At 37.5% G+C, this 19,616-nt stretch overlaps 1 protein-coding gene across 11 annotated transcripts; it reads left to right on the forward strand.

Moving 5' to 3' along the window:
* The first annotated feature begins 231 nt into the window (after window positions 1–231).
* LOC121976192 lies at window positions 232–18,068 on the forward strand. Of its 11 annotated transcripts, XR_006110568.1 has the most exons (14): window positions 232–535; window positions 633–780; window positions 867–940; window positions 1,180–1,226; window positions 1,297–1,444; window positions 1,534–1,593; window positions 1,664–1,865; window positions 1,992–2,053; window positions 2,145–2,245; window positions 2,836–2,890; window positions 2,984–3,028; window positions 11,578–12,410; window positions 15,633–15,855; window positions 16,068–17,607. XR_006110568.1 is itself a non-coding variant. In XM_042528259.1 (13 exons), the coding sequence occupies exons 1-12, from the start codon at window positions 247–249 to the stop codon at window positions 17,741–17,743; spliced, it is 1,407 nt and encodes a 468-aa protein (XP_042384193.1). In that variant the 5' UTR covers window positions 232–246; the 3' UTR covers window positions 17,744–17,748; window positions 17,820–18,068. The 11 variants fall into 11 exon arrangements, 5 of the variants coding, with proteins under 5 accessions (XP_042384193.1, XP_042384192.1, XP_042384191.1 ...); XR_006110569.1 differs by lacking the exon at window positions 15,633–15,855 and having other exon boundaries at window positions 17,568–17,765; XR_006110566.1 differs by lacking the exon at window positions 15,633–15,855.
* Window positions 18,069–19,616: the final 1,548 nt, after the last annotated feature.

Raw genomic sequence — 19,616 nt, forward strand, 5'->3', positions numbered from 1 at the left:
GCATCTCAAGCAGCTTTAGGACCCTCATGGTGGGCCTAGCCCCTCAAAGCTATAGGCCCGTGGCACCCTTGGATACGACTCTGACCAGAATGGGTCATGACTAAATGCAACCCTCAAAAGTTATGGCCCAGATAGGAATGGACTAAATTCGAGGATTCGGACTTCGTTCGCGAGAATCCGACCCGCTACCATCCAGCCCCAGCAGCAGCCAGCAGTAAGCAGCGCACGTGTCGTTCTGCGACCTATATGACCCCGCTGCTACGACGGCGGTGGCGTTGGCCGCCTCCTCTGTTCTGGACTTCCAGTCGCCGTCTCTCGCTCCGTCTCGGGATTGCGATGCTTGGTCGATTAGCTGCGAGGGGATCAACAGCCAAAGCTCTCCTCCGCTGCCCTAAGTCCGTCCCGCCACTCCTCACCGCATCCGCCGCCGTCCGTTTCTTCAGCACCGGCGGCGGAGATGCCTCCTCCCCCCCGGAACGGCTCGCCCTCGAGATGACCCAGTACGCTCTCGGACTTGCTAGATCGCAGAAATCAGGTCCCTGATTTTCCCCTTATGATTTTTTTTTGGTCGTCCCTTGTGTATTTCGAGTTCTTGGCTCGATTATCCCTGTGAGTTGCTCATCATTCACCAGGAGATTCGTACTCCCATGCGATGCTGGTGCTGGAGCAAGGAATGTCCAACCTGAGGGAAGGAGGAGGAGGAGCGGTGGAGGGAACTAGCTCGAGCGACAACGCCATGGGGATGATCTTGCTTGCCCTGTCCACTCTGCTTTACGAGAGGTCATTGCTTTTCCTGATTACGAGGAATAATGTGGATCATGAGTAGGACTAGGATTTGTACTCGTTGCTTGCTATTTTATTTGCAGAGGGCAGCTTCAAGATGCCAACGAGAAGCTTGAGATGGTTCATCAGTTAGGGCGAGCTTCAATAGATCTCATTGGTAATTAGCCAAAATATTTTTGATTTTGGTTCACAATCTAGTATTCCTGTGTAGATATAGGAATTTATTAGTTTGTGATTGCCTTGCGATATTAATGATAACATTATCAGAAACCCTAAAAGGCAATATCTGATTCTGATATTAGAGGTCTTTCCCTAATGACGAGAAAGTTTCTTCTTGTATTGTATGTAGAAGGCGACAATAACCATGTCCCTTATCTTTTGATTTTGAATAAGCAGTTGCTGCCTGTGAGGGTCGAGTGGGGTTAAACTTGGAGACTGGTCAGGTGCGTAGTCATTACTAGTTTTATCCTTGATTTTCACAGCTAGATTCACTTCAAGATTACTGTGCCATAGGATGCCAATTCGTTGCTGCTTGCAGACAATTGTTCTCATTTGCTTAGAGCTAGTGAAGAGGGCGGTGTTCCTGTGTCAGAGGTTACCAAATTTCGTGCTAAATCAATTAAAGGACTTGTTGATCTTATAAATGGGGATTGTATGTCTGGTTTGTTTTTGATGTAATTGATTGCTAAGTTTGTCTCATAGTTGAAGGTTCATGGTTGAGGTGAGCATTGTTTGTATTTCTTTCCTCAGTGGAATCAGTGTACGGTGGCTCCAAGGAATGTGGTATGGGAAGAACTGAAAACCAATTAGGTAAAACATGTCAGTACAAAGTTAGTAGAAATAAATATAAATACATATGTTACTTGATTCATATATGTAGGAACTAGCCTTCTTTCTCAAGGGGAAATTTCACATTGCATCGGGAATTTCTCATTATCAAAAGAACTCTATGAGAAAGCACTCTTGACATTAGAGACCAAAAAAACATCGAGCATGTCTTATCTAGCATCTACCAATATGGTGCCTGAAGAAGTTACAATCGGAGCAGCATGTGCCTTGGGACAACTTCTGTCTCATTCTGGGTATGTTCATGCTTGCCCCCTATTAGACACTAGATTCTATGATTGCATATTTTTCTATTGATTTCTAATTTATCACCTTACCATGTTGTTCACATTTGTTATTTCTGCACAAACTATTACATACAGGAACTTTGCAGAGGCCGAGGAACAACTAACAAAGGCTCTTGTCAAGGCTGAAGAACATTTTGGTTTGTGGCTATTTCCCTGAAGATTTGAACAGATTATCTGCTTTTTCCTTTTGTAGAGTACAATTAGTGCTTATTCTTTGAGTTGATTTAGGTTCAACTCATCCAAAAGTTGGTGTGATCTTGACTTGCATAGCCATTATGTATAAGCGCAAGGCACAGGTGGAAGCGTCAAGCTCTATAATAATTCAAGAGGTTAGTTTGTTCTGTACCACAAAATCTTAACAAATGTAATGTATATTTCATTTTGGATAGATCTCCAAGTAGTATTAACGTCTGTGTGATATTAACTTCATCTGCTTCTTGTTTCAAGCCACTGATCTTTAGTGTTTTTGGTTATTGCCCTTATGCTTCAAATAGACTAGTCACCAATTTTCAGCTTGAGCTTCAAGTGTAGATCTTGAGCTTGCATCAATGGCTCTTTAAGTTAGCTTGTCCTTTGCCGCATTGTAAAACTAAATTTAGACAAATGTCACATATATTTCAATTTGGATAGATTTTCAAGTAATATTAATGTCTATGATATTAAGTTCATCTGCTTCTTGTTTCAAGGAATCACTAATCATCAAAGTTTTGACTATTGTCCTTATGCTTCAAATAGACTATTCTGCCTTTTTGAGCTTGAGCATGAAGAATAGAGATTCAGCTTGCATCAATGGCGCTTTGAGTTTATGCTATTTTTCAATAAATCTCATTCAAATATCTAGTGTTTTCTTAAAATTAGTCGAACTACTATACTAAAATTTAACGGTAGTATCTTTGGATTGTTGTTGCCTGTTTGACAGGGATTGTACAGGAAGGCCACAGATTTGCTCAAAGCTCCTGACTTGAATGAGAAAGGTACTAGAAATTTCCTTCCATTTAAAGTCTGTAGGTCCTTATTTTTATTTTTGAGTTTTGACAAAGGCTGCTCTCTTTTGTATATCTTTGCAGTTGTTGCACTACTCGATAGGAGGGACATAATTGCTCTAGCTAGAGGTAGCCTTGCAATCTTGTTCACTTTATTATACTGGTTTTGACCTTGCTATAAAATTAGATACTATTAACTATTGCCATTTATGATAAATTGAAAAGTATTGTAGCATATGCCTTCATTTAATGTTTGTTTCTATTAGATTTTTAAATTACTGCCTAAAATGTGCATTTTTTTTAATTTAACAGAGGTCCTAGATACTTGTATATTCCTATCAAGTAGCTCTGTTGCTTGGCGTTTTAATTTCTGAAGTAGATAGTCCCTAGAATTGATGTTGCTCTTGCATAACGTTATTTTGAATAGAAAGGCAGAAAGATTTATAGAGAAAATCCTGTTAATCAATCATTAAAATAGAAAAAATAAACAATTCAATCTCCAAACATCAACTTAAGGTTTTACATGCACCTTTTATTTACAGCAATTGAGCATGATTAGCTAATTTTTTCAACCCCAAAAACCATTAGAGAACCTGCACAGGGCTTATAGACCTGGGGAAAATCTTCTTAAATTTTATTAAATAGGTATCATCAATGACGAGATCTCATAGAAATAACTGAAACTTTTATTCTATAGTAAATTCTAATATTTAAATTCTTGTCCCATTATTTCTATTTAACCTGGCATGCTAATACTTCATAAAAATGCTGGTACTGGCTTCTCTATGGTAGTAGTTTATAGTTGTCAGAGGTATTAGGTTAACAGAGTTATATTGCCTTCTCTATGGTAGTAGTTTATAGTTGTCCGAGGTGTTAGGTTAATTGCCCATGATGGTATTTTATGTTTAAGGTTGTACCATAATCAACATATACATGCAGTTATCCTTTTACAACATATGCAACATGTTTTTTTTAAACAAATTCTAAGTCGTATCAAGGCAGTTCGTAGGATTAGTGTTTACAAGAGTGGCCACTTGGCTTGCCCACATCGAAGCAATTGCCTTTGAATCTCTCTTATCTGAATACTCAACAATTTTATTGTGCGCCTCTATTATTGTGACTCGGATCTTTGTCAATATATCCTTGTGTGTCAAGAGTCGAGCACTCTGCCTCTGCCTCTGCCTCTGCCTCTGCAGACACCGCATTTCCTTCACCTGCTGCCAGCTCCAACTTGTTTCCCAGCACCCCCATCTCTCATGCATGTGACCTTTCAGGTTTCAGCTCTAATTTCCTCCAGGACCCTTGATAAGAGAAGATCTGGACACTATTTGCTCGCCTTTAAGATTGATCAGTGGCTCTATTTTTTCCCTAGGCCTTTAAGCCTTCGCCTCTATGCTCTAAATTTGGAGCGGTGGCTCAGCCTACCCAAGTTTACACTCAGAAGATCCTTAGAGCCTTTCTACTATTCGCAAGTTCATCTCATGGGGTCTTCCTCACTTTGGAACCATTCCCTTCTGGTGGAAGCCTCCACCAAGTTCTGTTGCTGTGAGAACACAGCCTAAATCCTATTCTGTTCACCAGTATCTTCGTTGCTCCTTTCTTTCTCTAAATCTATAGTATCGGAGTTTGTAGATCTGCCCCAACAAACTTCTCAGGTCACCTACTCCTCTCACCTCGACTCCCCACCGATGCCTCTTGTAAGACCCACCAATCCATGGATATTGTTGCTCTTCTTTATGTTGACTGATCTCTTGATTCCAATCACCATATTCATATTCATAGTCTATGCATGTAGATCCAAGTCCACTGTCTTTTCTCTCTGATTCTAAATCCTCTATCTTTTCCCTTTTATATTCTAGTTTTCCTCACAGCGTAACATGTTGGTGGTGCATTTGACATCAATGATCAAACCTAAGTTTTGATGAATGACAAGTGGATTAAAGTTAGATGTTTTGTGTGATCTAACCTTGCTATCAAGTGTACAGGACTTGACTAGTCTGACACCGGGTTGAAATTCAACTAGGTTTGGAGGACCTGATAGCTGTTGAAAAGTTCAGATAGGTCAAGGAGTGACTTGATATCTGGCATGAAGTTCGGCTGAGTCCACAGGACCTGATAGTTGGCCGAAGTTCAGTTGGGTCTGTGGACTTGACAATTGGCGAGAAGACATGGTGGATCAAGCAAGAGTCAAGCGATTTTGTATAGTAAGTAAGGTAAGTCACTAGAGGAGAGTGTTACAGTGAGGATGAGTCCCAATTTGAGACTTTAGGCGCAAGTCTAATTTAGGTTTATTTTGGAAACCTAAATTGAGACCATGACTAGTTCATGATCTTGGAAGGATAGAAACTAATTATTACTACTATCTTATTATTGTGCTAACTTTGTTTTAGGCAAAAGCAACACAAAATGTCTCAAGTGAACAATACCCGAGGCGCCTTAAATCGATGGAAGGCGCCTTGAGTTGGGCGATGGAAGGCGCCTTGGAGAGGCTTGAAGGTGTCTTCTGTCGGATAACATAGAAAACCTCGGCGACGATAAGGCATAGTCTTCTCGGGATAAAACTTTGTCGATGGAAGGCGCCTCCAGTGTTATGGAAGGCGCCTTGAACACTATAAAAGAAAGCTTCGAACAGTGCAACGAAAATAACTCTTCTATAAGATTTTGCGCATCCGTTTGACGCTCCGATTGCTCCAACTTTGTGCTACTGCTTTGCTACGACGCTGCTGCGATCGACTACTGCTAAGAAGCTGTCCAACACAGTGCTCGATCCGACAATCTACAAGCGTTGGGTAACAAAGTTTTCTTTTTGTACTTAATTATTGCTTAAAAGGAAAGTGTAGCTCGTTACACTTATTCTATCTTTTCTATTGTGCTCGTTTTCCTCTTCTGGCGATTTTAGAAGAGGATTATAGTGAATTACCTATCGATACGATCCGCAGGATCCACGTGGATCGTGGGTTTTGGAGTAGGAGTCGCCGAAGGCTCCGAACCAAGTAATCGATCAAGTTCTTGTTTTTGTTTCTATTTTTATCTTTTCCACCGTGTACTTATTTTATAAAACCGAAAAGATAAGTTTTTCAAAACCACGTGATTCACCCTCTTTTCATGTGCGTAACAGTCCTACAAGTGGTATCAGAGTCCTGTTAGCTCTAAATTGGTGCAATCACCAATCAAGTAGGGGGTTTATTTGTCCTTTTTTTTCGCTTTAATTTTTCTATTTTAAGTTTTTTTCGAATTAATCTGAACCGGCATTGTTGCCTCTTTCAGATAAAATTTTCACTTTAATTTTCTTGAATTACTCAAATTGGTGGAACACTACTCGAGTCTTATTCTATTATTTCTTCTCCCGCGCTACTAATCCGAGACCAAGTCTTGGTACTTCTCTCTAGTTTTCTATTTCAGTAATCACATGGCCCAAATGAAGGCTTCAGCATTGCGTGCCCGACGTTCTTCACCGGAGACAACTTCCCATATTAGAAGAAGAGAATAGAAGTATAACTCAAGACAGACATTGACGTTCTCAATCCGATGTGGGTACCAGGCACCGATTGACGAAGCAACCAAAATACCAATAGAGCAGGAGAATTGGAACCCGAACATGAGGAGAAAAGCGATATCGACTCCAAAGCACTAAACACCCTCAAGTGCGGACTGACCAAGGAGAAATTCAACTGGATTGTGTTAAATATCAACTCCAACCCAAATAAAGGATACAACTTATCCAATAAAAGATAAGAGTTATAGATAAGATTTGCTATTTAATTATTTATTTTTCTAATATATAAAGATGACGACTTGGTAAAAGATAAAATTAAATGTGTGGTCAAGAGTGTTTTTCTCATTTCATGGATAAGAATTAGAATTTTAATGGCTAGGATTTAATTTAATTGAACGGTCCAGATTGTATGAAGAGTACTATAAATACTCTACCTTGTATTTAGTTTTATTCATCAATCAAGTATCAATTTGTGAGTCAAAGTTTTTTGTTTTTTCTTCTTTGTCTTAGAATTGTGAGTGATCCACAAAAAGGTGTTGTAGTGTTGTTATTGTTAGTGTAAGACAAGTAATTTATTTACTTGTTTGTTGGTCCAATTTTCAACAATTGGTATCAGAGCCAAGTTAATCAGGGATTATTCTTGGTGGAGCTATCTTAGATTGTGAGGAGTTTTATGCTTTACAAGTTTTTTTTTAATCAAACTTGTTTGGTATAATCAAAGCTTTTCGACGTGATGGGGGACCTTCAAGTAGTAGGAGGTATCAAGAAGCTCAACAACAAAAACTACAACATGTGGGCAACATGCATGGAGTCTTACCTACAAGGTCAAGATCTTTGGGAGGTTGTTGGTGGTAGTGAAGCTACGCAGCCGGCAGAAGACACTAATGGCATTTTGCGAAAATGGAAGATTAAGGCAGGTAAAGCAATGTTTGCCTTAAAGATCACAATTGAAGAAGAAATGTTGGAGCACATCCGAGATGCCAAAACACCAAAGGAAGTGTGGAATATCTTTGCTACACTTTTTTCAAAGAAGAATGATACAAGATTGCAACTTCTGGAGAACGAGCTATTGTCAATAGCGCAATGTGACAAGACGATTGCCCAATACTTCCACAAGGTGAAGTTGATATGTCGCGAAATTTCAGAGCTAGATCCATCAGCTCCTATTGGGGAAGCAAGGATAAAAAGAATAATCATTCATGGTTTGAGGCCAGAATATCGAGGATTTATTGCTGCTATACAAGGATGGCCAACACAGCCATCGCTTCTTGAATTTGAAAATTTACTTGCAGGTTAAGAAGCTATGGCTAAGTAGATGGGAGGACTCTCACTAAAAGATGAAGAAGAAGCGCTCTACACCAACAAAAATAAAGGCAACTTCAAACGGCACACTGGTGGATCTAAAAAGGATGGCGACAAAGGAAAAAGCTATCATGGGAATGGAGGCTCTCGTCCAGGGGGAGCCTCGAAGAATTATGGTGATCGTAAAAAATTTTCTGGCGAGTGCTACAATTGTGGGAAGGTGGGCCACATGGCAAAAGATTGTTGGTCCAAGAAAAGGTTCGTTCAAAGCAACACTGCTACTTCCAATTCTAAAGAGAATAGCGAAGATGATTGGGATGCTGAAGCTTTGATGGCTACGGAGGAAAAAGACTTGGCTCTCCCAACAACGCTAGAACAGATTGACTACAAAAATGATTGGATCGTGGATTCAGGCTGCTCAAATCATATGACGGGTGATAAAGAAAAATTGCAGAACTTATCTCAATACAAAGGAGCTCGTATGGTGGTTACAGCCGACAACTCAAGGTTACCAGTAGCACATGTTGGTAAGACGGTAATTACGCCTCGATATAATTCTAACCAAGTGCCTCTTCAAGATGTCTATCATGTCCCAGGAATGAAGAAGAATTTACTGTCTGTGGCCCAATTAACATCTTCAGGTCATTATGTTCTATTTGGTCCTGAAAATGTAAAGGTATATCGAAACCTCAAAATTTCAGAAACACCAACAATGGAGGGTCAACGATTAGAGTCGCTCTACGTGATGTCAGCAGAGTCTGCATATATAGACAAGACAAGAAAAAGTGAGACAGCAGTTATATGGCACATGCGGCTAGGTCATGTTAGCTATTCCAAATTAAACATGATGATGCAGAAGTCGATGCTCAAGAGACTTCCTCAACTAGACATACGAACAGACACAATATGTGCAGGATGTCAGTATGGTAAAGCACACCAATTACCATATCAGGAGTCAAACTTCAAAGCAAAGGAACCATTAGAGTTAGTTCACTCTGATGTATTCGGGCCTGTTAAGCAGTCGTCAATTGGTGGTATGCGGTATATGGTGACATTCATTGATGATTTCTCAAGGTATGTGTGGATTTTATTTATGAAAGAAAAATCTGATACCTTCTCAATGTTCAAAGAGTTCAAGCAGTCAGTCGAAGGAGAATTGGGAAAAAAGATATGTTGCTTGCGCACAGACAATGGAGGAGAATATAGCTCAAGAGAGTTCTCTCAATATTTGAGAGAAAGTCGAGTATATCATCAATACACTTGTGCCAACACACCACAGCAGAATGGTGTAGCAGAAAGAAAGAACCAACATCTTGCAGAAATTTGTTGAAGTATGCTGCATGAGAAGAATGTACCTGGACGTTTTTGGGCTGAAGCAATGAGGAGTGCAGCTTTTATCATCAATAAACTTCCTCAACCAAGGTTAGAATTTATTTCACCCTTTGAGAAGTTATGGAACAAAAAACCTACAGTTAGCTACTTTCGAGTATTTGGATGTGTATGTTATGTATTTGTTCCTGATCACTTACGAAACAAGTTTGACAAGAAAGCTATTAGATGCATCTTTGTGGGATACGATAGCCAAAGAAAGGGGTGGAAATACTGCGATCCAACAAGCGAAAGATGTTACACTTCACGAAATGTAGTGTTCGATGAAGCATCTTCTTGGTGGACCACAGAGAAGGAGGTCTTGTCAGAATCTAAAGACCTTGAAGATAAAGTACAACAAAAGATGAGGGAGCATATAGTTCAACTTCAATCAGGTTCAGATGAATCAGGAGGTCCAAATGATAATGATGCAGAGCAAAGAGTGACTCAGAGTCCTTGGCAAACCGGCATATATCGACATCCAAATGAAGAAGAAAGGCCTAATGAAGTGGAAGAATTAACTCCATAATCTTAACTCCGAAGGTCAACAAGAACACGAAGGCCAAATCCAAAATATGCAAATGCAGCCATAGTTGAAGAAGCAGTAGAGCCTGAGACGTTTGAAAAAGGATCACAAAGTTCTGAGTGGATGACAGCCATGAAACAAGAGATTGATGTACTGCAACAAAATCAGACTTGGGATCTCATACCAAAACCAAGAGATGTGAAACCCATTTCGTGCAAATGGATTTACAAAATAAAGCGTCGTCCAGATGGGTCAATTGAAAGGTATAAGGCACGATTGGTAGCTCGTGGCTTCTCTCAACAGTACGGACTAAACTATGATGAAACGTTTAGTCCGGTGGCGAAACTTACAACTGTACGAGTTCTACTTGCACTTGCAACCAACAAAGATTGGAATCTGTGGCAAATGGATGTGAAAAATGCTTTTCTTCATGGAGAATTGGATCGAGAAATTCATATGATCCAACCAATAGGTTTTCAGAACCAACATCATCCTGAATATGTGTGTAAACTGCGGAAAGCGCTCTATGGATTGAAACAAACACCTAGGGCATGGTATGGTAAGATTGCTGAATTTCTAACTCAGAGTGGTTATTTAGTAACATCTGCAAATTCTAGCCTATTTGTCAAATCAAATGAAGGAAAACTAGCTATCGTGCTTGTATATGTTGATGACTTAGTCATCACCGGTGATGATGGATCAGAAATTCTTCAGACAAAAGAGAATTTATCAGTCTGATTTCAAATGAAAGAACTTGGACAACTCAAGCATTTTCTTAGTTTAGAGATTGACCGCACACAAAAAGAAATATTCCTTTGTCAACAAAAGTACTCCAAAGACTTGTTGAAAAGGTTCGGAATGCTCGACTGCAAACCAATCTCAACACCTATGGAATCAAATTTCAGAATGTGTGCACATGAAGGAAAAAGCTGGACCTGATATTTCTTATGCAGTTAGTGTAATAAGTCGGTACATGCAAATCCAATGAAGCCTCATTTGGATGCAGTTCGACGAATACTAAGATATGTGAAGAGCACAATTGATTATGATCTTGTGTATAAAAGAATTGGAGACTGTAAGTTAGTTGGTTACTGTGATGCTGACTATGCAGGAGATCATGACACCAGAAGGTCAACAACTGGTTACTTATTTAAGCTTGGTTCTGGAGCTATTTCTTGGTACAGCAAGAGACAACCAACTGTATCATTATCAAGCACTGAAGCTGAGTATCGAGCAGCAGCAATGACAACTCAAGAAAGCACATGGTTGATTCAACGATTAAATAACCTACATCAACCAGTTGATTATGCAGTTCCAATATATTGTGACAATCAATCGGCAATTCGTTTGGCAGAAAATCCGATCTTTCATGCAAGAACTAAACATGTTGAAGTGCACTATCATTTTATCAGAGAAAAAGTTCTCCAAGAAGAAATTGAGATGAGACAAATCAGTACAGATGATCAAGTTGCAGATTTGTTCACAAAAGGCTTGAGCGCCAGTAAATTCAAAAGGTTTCGTGATCAACTCGGCATAGTACAAAGGGTTGGTGTTGAGGGGGAGTGTTAAATATCAACTCCAATCCAAATAAAGGATAAAACTTATCCAATAAAAGATAAGAGTTATAGATAAGATTTGCTATTTAATTATTTATTTTTTTAATAGATAAAGATGACGACTTGATAAAAGATAAAATTAAATGTGTTGTCAAGAGTGTTTTTCTCATTTCATGGATAAGAATTAGAATTTCAATGGCTAGGATTTAATTTAATTGAACGGTCAAAATTGTATGAAGAGTACTATAAATACTCTACCTTGTATTTAGTTTTATTCATCAATCAAGTATCAATTTGTGAGTCAAAGTTTTTTATTTTTTCTTCTTTGTCTAAGAATTGTGAGTGATCCACAAAAAGGTGTTGTAGTGTTGTTATTGTTAGTGTAAGATAAGTAATTTATTTACTTGTTTGTTGGTCCAATTTTCAACAGATTGGTCCATTTGAAAATGCAAAGGAGCTCTGGGACAAGCTAATCGAACTACACGAGGGCACCAGTGACACGAAGGTAACACAAAGAAACCTCCTATTAAATTCATTATATAATATCAAAATGTAGGATGGAGAAAAGATAAAACTTCACGCGAGGATCAAAGACATCGGTTTGCACCTTATCGGCCACAAACTTTAAAATCGGGATGTTATAAGGTAATTTAAATTCATTTTCTCGAAATGCACTATGGACATCTATAGTGGATGCCTGTGAAGTTTCGAGAAACTTAAATAAACTTAAATTAGATGAACTATTCTGTGAACTAGAGCTGCACGAACAGACTAGCTCCCAAAAGACCGAGAAAGGTATCGTGTTTCTTGCAGGTTCTACAAATCAGACAAAGAATAAGACCAAGCAAAAGGCGGAATCTGAGTCTGAGTCAGGACTTGGATCTAGAAGAGCAATTGGTGAATATGGTGTGGCGAATGTTCACTAAAAAGGACTTCAACACAAAGGACCTTCAAAAGATTATCAAGCCCAACATCAGCAAGTTAAACATCACCTGCTTCGGATGTAACAAAAAGGGCCACTACAAGCACGAGTGTCTGAACATCAAGGAAGATAAACCCAAGAACCTCAAGAAAAAGAAGGCACTCAAGGCAACTTGAGACGAGTCATCTTTGGAGGAATCGGATAACGACGAACCGAAGCATAACAATTATTTGACACTGATGGCAACCGGACCAGAATCAGAAAACGAATTGGGACAAGATGAAGAGTCAGAATAGGAGTCGAGCCACGAGTCCAAACTCGTTTTCGAAGGTTCCACCAAGGTAAACTCTACTCTAAGCTCTAGATTTTTAAGATTATTTCATGTTTACATAAGAAGTTATCTGTTGTTGAAAGTCAAATAGATACACTTAATAAAGAAAATAAGGAGCTAAAAGAACAACTTAAATCAAACCCAATAACTAAATCAAATCAATCTGAAAATTCAACTCAAGTTGCTAAACTTGAAGAAGATAATTCCACATTAAAAATTGAAATATTTAACCTTAAAAACTTACTTGAAAAATTTACAACAAAATTTAAAAACCTAGACCTTATACTTAGATCACAAAAAGCTGTTTATAACAAATCTAGATTCGGATATAAAAACAACTCAAATAAATCATTTTTTTTTATCAAAGCAACAAATCAACCAAAGCTTGGGTTCCAAAAGCTTTTCTAACCAAGCAAGTAAGACTCAATCAATACTATGTACTCAAAAATGAAATTCACTACCTAAAACTAAATCAAATAAAATAAATAATTCAAACCCAAAAGCAAAACTTAAACCTACTAGTTCAAATTTAAATCTAAAAGATAAAATAAAATAAAATAAATCAAACTCAAACCAAAGAACTAAAGTTAAATTAAATAACTACAAAATCAATCTAAATTTAGGCTATAATCAAGTTTATTACAATTATAAAACTAATTGACATAAACCTAAAACTTAAATCCAAGCTCAATAATTCAGGGGAGGCACTAAACTAGTTGACACTTCCAAAATAATAGTTTACCCAGTTGGGTAATTAGGACTAGTTAAATTAGGGACTAATTTAACTTGGCAAATAGTACAAGAGAAGTTTGGGATGATATTAGGTTAGGGAAGCTTTGTCTATTCATGTCTAAGAAGAATCATATGTGTTCGACCTGGTGCATTTGATTTAGTGGAACTAACTGAAGCTACTTCTTACCAATCTAAACTGGTTAGACCAAAGTTTTGTTTTAAGTTCTTTGAACAGGACTATTTGAAAAATCTCAAAGCATGTGGTTACTTTAATGATGTCGTGTGACAGTCTAGAAATTTATTCAAAGAATGTCAGCTTGATTTACCCAAAGTTAAACTTGAATCTAACCCAAGTTAAGCCAATCCCTAAAAATCTAACTTAATTCATCTCACAAAAACGATAAGATATCTTTGTCTAAAAATTTAGACCGGGTGAGATGATTAGATCAATTAAAATTAAATTAAAATTTAAAAAAAAACTTAAAATTTAAAACTTAAACTTAAAAATTAAATTTAAACTTAAACACAAACTTAAAAATTAATTTAATCAAATTTAGACTCTGAATTATTTTAAAAATCTCTTAAAAATCAGTTTAAAAGATTTTTAAAATGATTTTTAAATCTTTTAAACCTTTTAAAAATCATTTTAAAAATCTCTTAAAATTATTTTATAAATATTTTTTTTTTAACTTAAAAAAAAAACATAACTTTAACTAGAAACGGTAAAAACTTTCATGAAATACTAATTTAAATAAAACTTAAACTTAATGAAATTAATTTAAACTTAAATTAATTAATTTAAACCTAAATCTTAATTAAACAAATAATTAAATCATTAAAATTTAATTAATTTAAACTTAAAACTGAATTAAATAATTAATAAGTAAACAATTAAAGCTTAATTAAATTAAACTCAAAACATTAATCTAACTTAACATAAACTTAACTTTAATTAATCTAACCTTGATTAATAATTTAGGATAACCTTAATTGAAAACTTAATTTAATTAATACATTAATGTAATTTAACCTAATTAAAACTTTAAACTAACTTAATTTAAATCAATTAAATTACTAATCAATTAATTTAAATCTCAATTAATAACTAAGTATTATTAATTTAAAATAAATAATTATTCTGAAAATTAATCAATCAATTCATACTTAAATTAATTACAACGTAATCCTTAATTTCACCTAAATTAAAATGTAATTAAACTTAACTTAATACAATTAAAATTTAAATAATATTTAATCAATGTTTGATAATAAACAATCCAATTTAGTTTCAAGTAAACTATCAATCCAAAAATAGACTTATTAAATACACTTAATTCGAACTTAAGAATTCAAACTTATCTTTAACTTAATTAATAAAGCATTAGTAACCAATTGATTCATTTAGCATGAAAATTAATTTAATTAACTTAATCCTAGATCAATCTTCCTGGAATAATTAATTAACGATTAATTTAAACAATCTCAAATTAATCAAACTTCACTTATATAGTTTTTCAAAGTTACATATTTTCTGAAAATCAGTATTCCAACACTAAGTTCCTTAAACAAGTAGAGAGAGCTCCTTGATAACCATAGGTGTCAAGTTCAGGGGGAGTGTCAACTTAAGGGGGAGGAAGGATTAAAATACTCTGAACACCCTTTTCAAACTTTGTTGGAAAAACATCTGGAAATATTTTCAAAACTATTTTTGCTTAATCTTTTTGAAAAATATTTTGTAAAATGTTTTCAAAACTTACTTTCAAAACTTGCTTCTAAAATACTCTTATACTTTTTAAAATGTCTATTTTGAAAAATGAATTGAAAAATATTTTAAAAATTACTTTGAAAATATTTTGAAAAAATAATTTGAAAAACTCTTTTCAAAATTGTCTTGCAAAAAATAAACTTTAAAAAATTACTTTGCAACACCTCTCTACAAATTATTTCAAAAATTACTTTTGAAATTTGCTTTGAAAAATTAATTTTGCATTGAAAAATGGTTTGCAAAATTCTTGTAAAGTTTATCTTTGCAAGATGTTTGGTTTTTGAAAAATTTAATTTTCAAAATTTTGAAAACCTTTATGCAAATTTGAAAATTTCCTTAAATACTTTAAAAAATTTTCTTATCACAAATTCCTCCTTGAAATACACCTGCAAGTTTTTATGAAAAAACTTTACCTTTGAAAATTTATTACTTGATATGCTTACTTGTGTATTTACATATTTCATACTTTGGTATATTTATATGTATATTTTTTGATCAATGTCAAAGGGGGAGGGTTAGAGTTTAAGTAAGAAAACCCAAAAGAAAATCTACAAAACTTAATCATTTTTTGTTACTATATATTTTTTTCTAACTTTAACTTAGGTTGTCATTACATCAAAAGGGAAAAGATTGTTGGTACATTTAGTATTAATGGTCAAACCTAAGTTTTGATAAATAACAAGAGGATTAAAGTTAGATGTGTTGTGTGATCCAACCTTTCTACCAAGTGTGCAGGACTTGACTGGTCTGACACCAGACTGAAATCCACCTAGGTTTGAGGACCTGATAGTTGGTGTAGAAGTCCAGATAAGTCAAGGAGTGACATGATATCTGATGGGAGCCCGACTGAGTTTGCGGGACGTGACAGCTGGCCGAAGTCTAGTTGAGTCTGCGAACCTGACAATTGGCGGGAAGACCTGGTGAACCAAGGAAGAGTCAAGCAATTTTGTATAATAAGGTAAGTAGAAGAAGAGTGTTCTTGTGAGGACGAGTCCTAATTTGGGACTTTAGGCGCAAGTCTAATTTAAGCCCATTTTAGAAACTTAAATTGAGATCATGATTAGTTCATGATCTTGGAAGGACAGGAACTAATTATTACTGCTATCTTATTATTGTGTTAATTTTGTTTTGCATGTTAGATATTTTGTATTGGACTAACACATTTTGCAGGCAAAAGGAGCACAAAATGCCTCGGGTGAACAGTACCCGAGGCGCCTTGAACCGATGGAAGACGCCTTGAGCTGGGTGATAGAAGGCGCCCGGTCAGATAACATAGAAGATCTCGGCGATGATAAGACACAGTCTTCTCGGGATAAAACTTTACTGATGGAAGGCGCCTTGAACACTCTATAAAAGAAAGCTTCGAATAGTGCAATGAAAACAACTCTTCTACAAGCTTTTGCGCATTTGTTCGACGCTCCGACTGCTCCGATTTCGTGCTGTTGCTCTGCTACGACACTGTTGCGATTGACTACTGCTGAGAAGCTGTCCAACACAGAGCTCGATCTGATAATCTACAAGCATTGGATAACGAAATTTTCTTTCTATACTTAATTATTGCTTAAAAGGAAAGTGTAGCTTATTACACTTATCCAATCTTTTCTATTATATTTGTTTCCCTCTTTCGGCGGTTCTGGAAGAGAATTATAGTAAATTGCCATCGATACGGTCCGTAAGATCGTGGGTTTTGGAGTAGTAGTCGCCGAAGGCTCCAAACCAAGTAACCGATCGAGTCTTGTTTTTGTTTCTATTTTTATTTTTTCCATTGCGTACTTGTTTTATAAAATCGAAAAGATAAATTTTTCAAAATTACACGATTCATCCCTCTCTCATGTGCGTAACGGTCCTACATAACATACCCTCTTTATGAGATCATCTGACAAGGGGAAGTCTTTCAGCATTCATCTCCCTAGTGCTCTTTTTCCTTGATATGAAGAGCTAAACAGTGAAATGTCATGCTCTAAGTTCGCTACTATGAAAGAGTGGGCTGTACTCTCCATTTCCATTAAAAATTAAATAGAGAAAACATTTTGTTTTCATTTGCTATTTCTAATTGTGCTATTCATCTTTCTTTGAGGACATTGGAGTATTTTCTTTTTTCCTCTATCTATGATGGACTACTATATCCGTCGCTTATGGGAAAATCCCACCTATAGAGACAAGTTGTTGAGATTTATTTGGTCCTAAGATTGTTTTACTCCCCTACATCCATTAACATATTACAGCATTGCCCGTGCCTAGGAATAGAAAGTACAACCTTCCAAACACTCGTCATTTGTCGTGATCGCCTTTGCAGTACCTCTTCTTCATTAGTATTCACTCTCAAAAGATCCAAGAGTGTCAAAGAGAGCACTGAAATTCCAGTAGCAGACAACTGGCCAACCTATGCTGAAAATACCCATGTGTTGATTGATTGGCTAATTGACCTCGCTGCCCGAGATAGTCCAGGTTGGAGCCTGGTCAGCCTCAAAACACTTAAGAGGTAGTTATCTAAGAATTGACCTTGGCATACCCTCACCGCTAGTTACACTTACCGAGTTCTCTCAAAATTGCATCTTGCTATGATATCTGTCTGAATTCTTTTCCCTTTTTTTTTATATGTATTTACTAGAAAATAAATAAAATCAGTAACTTGAAAAATCTTACTATAGCCTTTCCTTCCATTTGAAGGTGGATATGCGGATCTGTTGTGCATTCAACAGAACAGAAAGGAAGAAGGTGAAAGAATGAAGCAATGGGCCGAGTCTATGTGGAGGAACAAACGCTTGTCTCTTGCTGAAGCTTTGGAATTTCCTGAACCCACAAAAGCCGCAGTCGTAGACACCCGGACCTGTCGAGTTCTCTGATGGAAGTATGCAAACGCAGAGTTCGCCTCATCTCTGTCATATCTTCACTTTACCTCCAAAGGTGACTTTATTTCAGTTCCCCTTGCCAGGAGCACAACTCTCATGTATCTGTAGCCCGATCATGGAGACAAGTGACCTAAGCTTCGTTACTTGCTTTTGTCGGACAATGAGCTATTTAATGGTCAGTTGTCGATACTTTTCTGCAAGAAGCGATCAAACTGAGGTACAATATTGTCATGAGTACTTTTGTTTCCTTTCGACATCTTTGTATGTTTATAATGCAGTTATTTTGGTAAGGCAACTGGAATAAGGCCATTTTTGAGAACCTTACAGTTTTCAGTCGAAGGAAAGAGATTATTCCATTTGGTTTCGTTTCAAAATTTTCAGGAAATCAATGTAGTTTAATTTGAAGCCTGATCATTAGGAATTCAGTATCATTCTGATCAGCCCCGGTCCTTCGAGTTAGGAGGCCCGGGGCGAAAAAATAACATGAGGTTCAAAATAAATTTTTTGTTAGAAACCAAATAATCTGTTGTCGGAGATTTTAGGAAACTTAGTTGAATTTAAAACTTACACGGAATTTAAATTCAACTTACAGTCGAAATGACCAGAGCGGATAATCTCAGATTGCTAGCAGGGGCTGGTTTCTGTAACGCAGTAGAGCGACAGGGCAGGTCTGCAGAGCGGCAGACCAGAGCGGAAGACTAAGTCTGCAGAGTGGAAGAGCAGGTCTACAGAGTGGCAGACTAGAGCGGAAGACTAAGTCTGCAGAGTGGAAGAGCAGGTCTATAGAGCTGCAGACCAGAGCAGAAGACTAAGTCTGCAGAGTGGAAGAGCAGGTCTGTAGAGCTGCAGACTAGAGCGGAAGACCAAGTCTGTAGAGCAGAAGATTAGGTCTGCAGAGCGGCAGACCAGAGCAGTCGAGCAGGTCAGCAGAGCGGCAGACCAGAGTGGCAGAGCAGGTCTGCAGAGCGACAGACCAGAGTGGCAGAGTAGGTCTGCAGAGCGGTAGACTAGAGCGGCAGAGCAGGTCTGCAGAGCGACAGACTAGAGCAACAGACCAGGTCTGCAGAGTGGCAGACCAGAGTAGCAAACCAGAGCGGTAGAGCAGGTCTGCAGAGCGACAGACCAGAGCAGCAGACCAGGTCTGTTAGAGCAGAATGACTAGGTCGGTTAGAGCAGAATTAACAGACCAGGACAAAGCAGTCTTGACAGACCAGAAGACTAGATCTGCAGAGCAGAAAGGCCGATCGGGCAGTAAGGTCGTCGGTCGGACAAAGAGATCGATCGGGCGAGCTGACTGAGGTATGCAAATAGCAGTTTTCTTGAAACAAATTTGCCCACCTCCGGCTGTGCTTCGAGGTTTACTCGGGTCGGCTGTTTCCCAGGATACAACAGTCGACCGTGAACTCCACCAAGCACTGGTGGTCACGGCTAACTGAGTGGTACCCGAACACTATCACGGGCGCTCTGCTGAGCAGGAATTGCGCGACAGAGGAGGGGAATAAGGTGGAGAGCTTATGCTTGCTTCACTGTGTTATCTACGTAACCTTTTGCCTGTGGTCGCAACCTCCTTATATAAGAGCTCAAGACCAAAGGACAATATTAATGATTAATTAATGATCATTACTTTCATTTGGCCGTTTTGATTCTGCATTAATATTTCTTTAATGTATCCGTTACACAAGCAGCAAAAAGATTTATGTGGCAAAATGTTGGTTATTCCGCTTGGGCAAATTTTTACCCCGATCGGTCCGACATTTGTGTGCGCAGGCCGCGCTCGAGTCAACTTGGTTCAGTGCAATCCGGGCCCTGAATTTACACCCCCCTGCGCACCCACGCGTGAGAGAGAGTCTCTCCCCATGCATTTGTT

Source organism: Zingiber officinale, chromosome 4B, assembly GCF_018446385.1.
Source record: "Zingiber officinale cultivar Zhangliang chromosome 4B, Zo_v1.1, whole genome shotgun sequence".
Taxonomy (NCBI): Eukaryota; Viridiplantae; Streptophyta; class Magnoliopsida; order Zingiberales; family Zingiberaceae; genus Zingiber; species Zingiber officinale.